The 5,729-nt window shown below is 43.2% G+C and overlaps 1 gene segment (V, D, J or C); it reads right to left on the bottom strand.

Moving 5' to 3' along the window:
* Positions 1–899: 899 nt before the first annotated feature.
* LOC113838212 lies at positions 900–4,951 on the bottom strand. The segment is given in 3 exon segments: positions 900–917; positions 4,487–4,800; positions 4,906–4,951. Coding segments are annotated over 3 exon segments (378 nt in total).
* Between the last annotated feature and the right edge of the window lie 778 nt (positions 4,952–5,729).

The following is a 5,729-nucleotide window of genomic DNA, read 5'->3' as shown; positions in this document are numbered from 1 at the left end:
CTCCACCAGCTTCTCCTCACACTGGACACCTAAAAACAACAACAAAGTAATCCTGGTCAAGAAATCATCAACATTATGTTCATTGTCCCTCAGATTAATGTCCACTCACACAGTCAGCATCTACTGCTCTGCATAAATTACCTTTTAAAAGCGCAAAACGGAGAATGCAACTCAGTCCCAACTCCATGCTGATCCCTGAGTGAAGTCTTGGGATCCACAGATGACCTCCTCTGTCTGAGCTGTAAGGTCAGGACTGGGCTGCTTTTCATGAGCAGAGAGAGGGCCCATTTGCATGTCTTCCTGCTTTATAGCAAGCTCTGTAGTGGAGCCTGGAGATGGCAGGTCCTGGGTTATTTGTGAATGTGCTGGAGGAATCATATCAAATGTTAATGTTGGGGAAAACGTTATAAATTAGATGAATTTCCATTAATCTCCTGTTATCCCTTTGCAATGATGGATAAAGAGTATTAAGTTACATCATTTTCAATCATCTCCTATGATCAATTTTACAAACAAAAGACTCTTTTTAAAATCAATTTCAACTCACTTCTCTGTGTCTGGGATCATAAACCTCAGTGACATCGCTTTGTCATTCTCATTTCTGTAGGAGTTGGCACTGCAGTGTGGACCTCATACTTGATGAACATAAAACTCCCTGAAGAGCTATATCTTTGTGAGCAGCTGCTTCCTGAGGTTGCGAACTCCCTTTCTGTATGGAGGTCATGTGACATGCCTGAATTCCAGTGTTCAGCTAATCACATGCATGAGCTTTTCCAGACAGTGTGTGTATTTCTTGTTTTATCCTCTAATTCATTTTTTTGCTGCATGTTTTCCTATTTGTCCCTGGAAATCGGGAGTGACTGAGAAGCTGAACTTCAAGGAGAGCTGAGCTTTGACTTCTATGTCTGCAGGTGGCCCTGTCAGAGGAGCAGCAGGGGGCAATTGAGGGTCAGGTGTCAGCTGATGGGGAATGTACTGTGCGTGTTTATCTTATTGATTGTTAAATAAAATACTGTTTGGCCAATGAGACAGCGAATAGACGGGACTAGGAGTCAAAGAGGATTCTGGGAAATGTAGTAGAGAAGTGCTGATCCAGGCAGGAAGTGACATAGCAAGGAGACTCATATTTAAGTGGAGAAACAGGAAGGGCCCTCTTTTCCCCTTCCTCCTCCAGTGGTGGGATGTGAGCCACAGGCAAGGAGGGACGCCAATAAGTCATCCAATAAGATAAGTCTTATAAAATATATAGATGTATGATAACTGAGACTGAGCTAACAGATGAGAATCCTAGTCATTGGCCAAGCAGCATTGTAACTAATACAAGCCTCTCTGTGTATTCATTTGGGCCTAACTCAGGCGGGCAGCTGGCATAAAGCTCACACGTGGCAGTGGGGCTCAGGCGGCTTTTAGCAAAAAGATTTATTGTAACAGCCAACCAGGAGTTGAATCCCTGGTGGATGAATCTCTGATAGGCAAAACTCCGGGATGTCTTTTGCTTCTGCTGTTCCTTTTCATTTTTGCTGCTGCCATCTTTCTTTGGTATCTTGAATGGTGTCAATGGGTGTGGGGAGATCCCCACTGCCTGTAATATAGTGTGTTTTATATGGAAACATCCCATTCTACTGGACATATCTGCCTGTGCATTATTGTGAAGATGATTTATTCTTAAGCTGTACTGTCTAATTGATAATTATAAACTGAGTTTAAATATACTTTTGATAATGAAAAATAAATGCAAGGAATTGTCACACAGCTAGGGCTTCTGAGTTTCACCTCCATGGCTGCATAGACTGTAGTGCAGGTTAATGAATAGGGAAAACAACTGGGTGTCTGGAAGTCAGGCTGTCTCAAATTCTTTCAATCTTAATGTTGAAAGATGCAGTCTCAGGTTTTAGTGTTCATCCTAGCTGCAACCAAGCCTGAAAGTAACTACAGGTTGGATTAGATGATTTGATAACAGCTTTGAGATGAAATGTCCCAGAAAATAACTAAAGTTCAAAGGACTCATAGTTGAGTTGTAAATTCATTACATTGGGGTCACAAATACACAGCAGCCCAATTTTTATTAGCTGACATGTTTTTATGCTTAGGATTGGTTGATAATCAAAGATAATGACTAATACCTTGTACCAATTTCTTCCTTCAGTCTCCTGATATAAAAAGTGATAATGCTGGTTTTAATATAAATTTAGATTTCTCATTCTTTTAAGATTTCTTATAGGATTACCTTTCAAGATAAAGAATGAAATGATTGGTCCTTTCTTTGTAGCCACAAATTGCAGCCTGCAAGGAAAAGAACTGGCTGAGAAGAATACCTTGCTTGCTTACACTGTTAATCTATAACAGGTTGCTTGGGTATGGTTGTACAGGGGTTCCTTCAACAACTTTCTTTTCATCTGTAATATGTAAAATAGTTAATCATGTAAAAGATATGGAAAATATGCTGTTCTATTTGCTTATATTGATTTCAATTATTCTCTTGAAAATTTGAATGTAACCATATTGTAATTTTTATATTGTTTGGAAAATTTTGCTGGGGTTTAAAAGCTGTGAGGGAATAATAAGGATCTGGAGGAGGAAAACATCAAGAGATAAAGAGGGGACATTTCTGGATAGAGATGACAGAATATAGAACACAGAAGAAAGAGTACAGGAAAAGCATAAAGAAGGAAACCATCAAGAGTGTACATGTTTTTTTCCCTCAACACCCTCAGATAAAAATGTCATACTACTATGACTCCAAGGATTCTGTTTGAGCCTTGTGCTGCTGGAGTCTGGTCCCCCAGGCAGGAAACAAGACTTCCAGGTGACCTACACAGCCTCCCAGAAGGATGGCCTCACTTCCAACGCTCCTCCAATTGTCTTTTGTTTCTCAGTCTCTTTCATGCTCTATCCCAGACAGTTATAAGTCCTTATTTTACCAGGTGTCCTTAAGTTAGGTTTTCCTTTTCTTGAGTCTACAGAAGTTAACATTCAGGATGCATGTCTGTTTGATGTCTCAGTCAATATATTTAATTATGAACAATGACACCAGATTGTTTTGTGTGCAGCCTCCACTGTTTGAGTGGTGACTGACATGCTGACAGGACAATTGAACCTGTGGCTCTTATATCTGTTAATTTACTAATTCACATTTGAATGGGCTCCAGGATTAAGAACTGTAGATGACCCAGCTGAGCTCTGGGATATCATGGGAGAACAGTATTGCTCTCAGTGTTTAGCAACAGGAGCCATGCAGTAATTCATGTAGAGAGAAATGTGGGGAAACTGTTTAGAAAAAAAAAACACAGTTGAGACACCAGAGTGGGTCATGTCTGCATAATATCCTGAGCTGATCTTCATTCCTCCCTCTCTTCAACTAAGTTCTAGAGTTCAGTTCAGTGTGTATCTGTGGATGTCTGTCTCTGCTTCCATCAGCCACTGGATGAGGGCTCTAGGATGGCATAAAGAGAAGTCATTAATCCCATTTTAGGGGAAGGGTTTTTGTTTATCCTCTCCATCATTGCCTGGATTGTCAGATCGTGTCATCCTTGTAGGTCTCTCTGGAAATCTCCCTAGTGCCAGATCTCTCCTCAGACATATAATGGCTCCCTCTAATATGGAATCTCTCATCCTGCTCTCTCTCCTCTATTCAGCCCCCAACTCAATATTTCTGCTCCTCCATTTCCTCTCCTCCACTCCTCTTCTCCTGCTCTCAATCTGGCAGCTCCCTCTCCCCTACCCTCATGCTCCCAATTAGCACAGGAGTTCCTGCCTCTTCCCATTCCTGGGGTCCATTTCTTTATCTCTTAGAGTCCTTCATGTTTCCTAGTTTCTTTGGTGAAGAGGATTGTAGGCTGGTAATCCTTTGCTCTGTCTAAAATTCATATAAGAGTGAGTACATACTCACTCATATGTTTGTCTTTTTGTGATTGGGTTACCTCACTCAGGGTACCAGGTTGGAGAAACCCACAGAAACAGCTGGTCTGAACAAGGGGGAGGACATCAACCCCAGACTGCTGTCCGGGAGGCCAGTACAGGACTGATCCAGACCCCTGAACATAGATGTCAATGAGGAGGCCTCTGCACTCCAGGGGGCCCCTGGTAGTGGATTAATATTTTTCCCTGGTGTAAGAAGGTACTTTAAGAGCCCATCCCACATGAAAGGATACACTCTTGCCCTGGACACATGGGGAAACGCCCAGGCCAAGCCCAGGATGACGTGGTGGACTTTGTAGAGCCCTGTTTGAGGGCTCTACCCTGCCTGGGGAGTAGAGGGTGCATGGGTGGGGGGAAGGTTGGGGTGGGGTAGGAGGGATGGGGATGAGGGGTGGGAGAGGGAGAGGGATCGACATTTGAAACAAGCTTGTTCCTAATTTGAACTAATTAAAAAAAATCCTGAAATCCTGAGCTGAACCTGTGTTCTGTGTGTGCTGTGCGCCCCCTGGTGGCTGTGAGCGACCTCAGAGTGAGGTTTATGTCTGGGTTCACACTGAGATCCTCTCACTGTGGAGGGCCTAGTACAGTAATAAGTGGCTGTGTCCTCAGACTTCACACTGTTCATTTGCAGGTACAGAGTGATCTTGGCATTGTCTCTGGAGATGGTGAATCGATCCTTCAAGGACGGGGCATACTTTGTGTCACTGCTGTCTCCATTAATTTCTGCAACCCACTCCAGCCCTTTCCCTGGAGCCTGGCGGACCCAGTCCATCCAGTAGTCACTGAAGGTGAATCCAGAGGCTGCACAGGAGAGTTGCAGGGAACCGCCAGGCCGCATCAGGCCACCTCCAGACTCCACCAGCTGCACCTCACACTGGACACCTGCAAACACAGAGAATCTTGTCAGCAAACTGTCACACAAGCTCCAGTTTATATTGTCCTGCTCATTTCCACTAACTGACCCAGTATCTCTTCTTCATAAATTACCTTTTAACAGAGCAACAAGGAAAACCCAAATCAGCCACAAATCCATGATGTGGTTGTTGTTCAGTGCTGATCACTGAATGAGAAGACCTGGGAATCCAGGGATGATCTCTTTGTCTGAGCTTTAGCATCAATGCAGGGCTGGTTTTCATGAGAAGAGAGAGGCCCTATTTGCATGTCTTCCTGCTTTATAGCAAGTTCCCTATCTGGATCTTAGAGATGATGTGTCCTATTATAAATGTGAATGTGCTCTGGGAGTCTGGAATAAAGATAATAGTTGGAATATTTTTGTAACATAATGCATTATTTTCTTCCTTGGTATATACTAAGTTTCATCTGTTTCATTTTATGCAAGCAAACAAAAAATGCACTTTCACGTGAATTTAAAAAAAAAATCTCCATGTCCTCCTTTATAGAGGGCAAGTCCTTGCTTTTCCACAAGCCTGGAGCTATTATATTTGCTGTGTGGGTTGCAGCCCTGATGGACACTCCACATCCCAAGTGCGGCTGCCTCCTAAGTTTGAAACTCCCTTTCTGTACTGAGATGATGTGGCATGCCTGCATCCCAGTGTTCATCTAGGAGACTGGAGAGGCCTGCCCATACCTGTGTGTATCCAGGAGTCTGAAATACTTCTGTTATTACCTAACTCAGTTCTTCTTTCCCTGCACATTTACCTGCTTGTTTAGTACAATGGGGAGTGACTGATACGTGAACTTCAGTGGACATCCTGGCATTTGACTTCTCTACGTCCTCCATGTGCCAGCACAGGACTGCTAGAAGGATGACCTCATCCTAACCCACCCTTCCTTGCTCCTCCTTTTGTTCT

This window comes from Cricetulus griseus, chromosome 5 (genome assembly GCF_003668045.3).
Source record: "Cricetulus griseus strain 17A/GY chromosome 5, alternate assembly CriGri-PICRH-1.0, whole genome shotgun sequence".
Taxonomy (NCBI): domain Eukaryota; kingdom Metazoa; phylum Chordata; class Mammalia; order Rodentia; family Cricetidae; genus Cricetulus; species Cricetulus griseus.
This window is presented reverse-complemented; position numbering and strand designations above follow the sequence as displayed.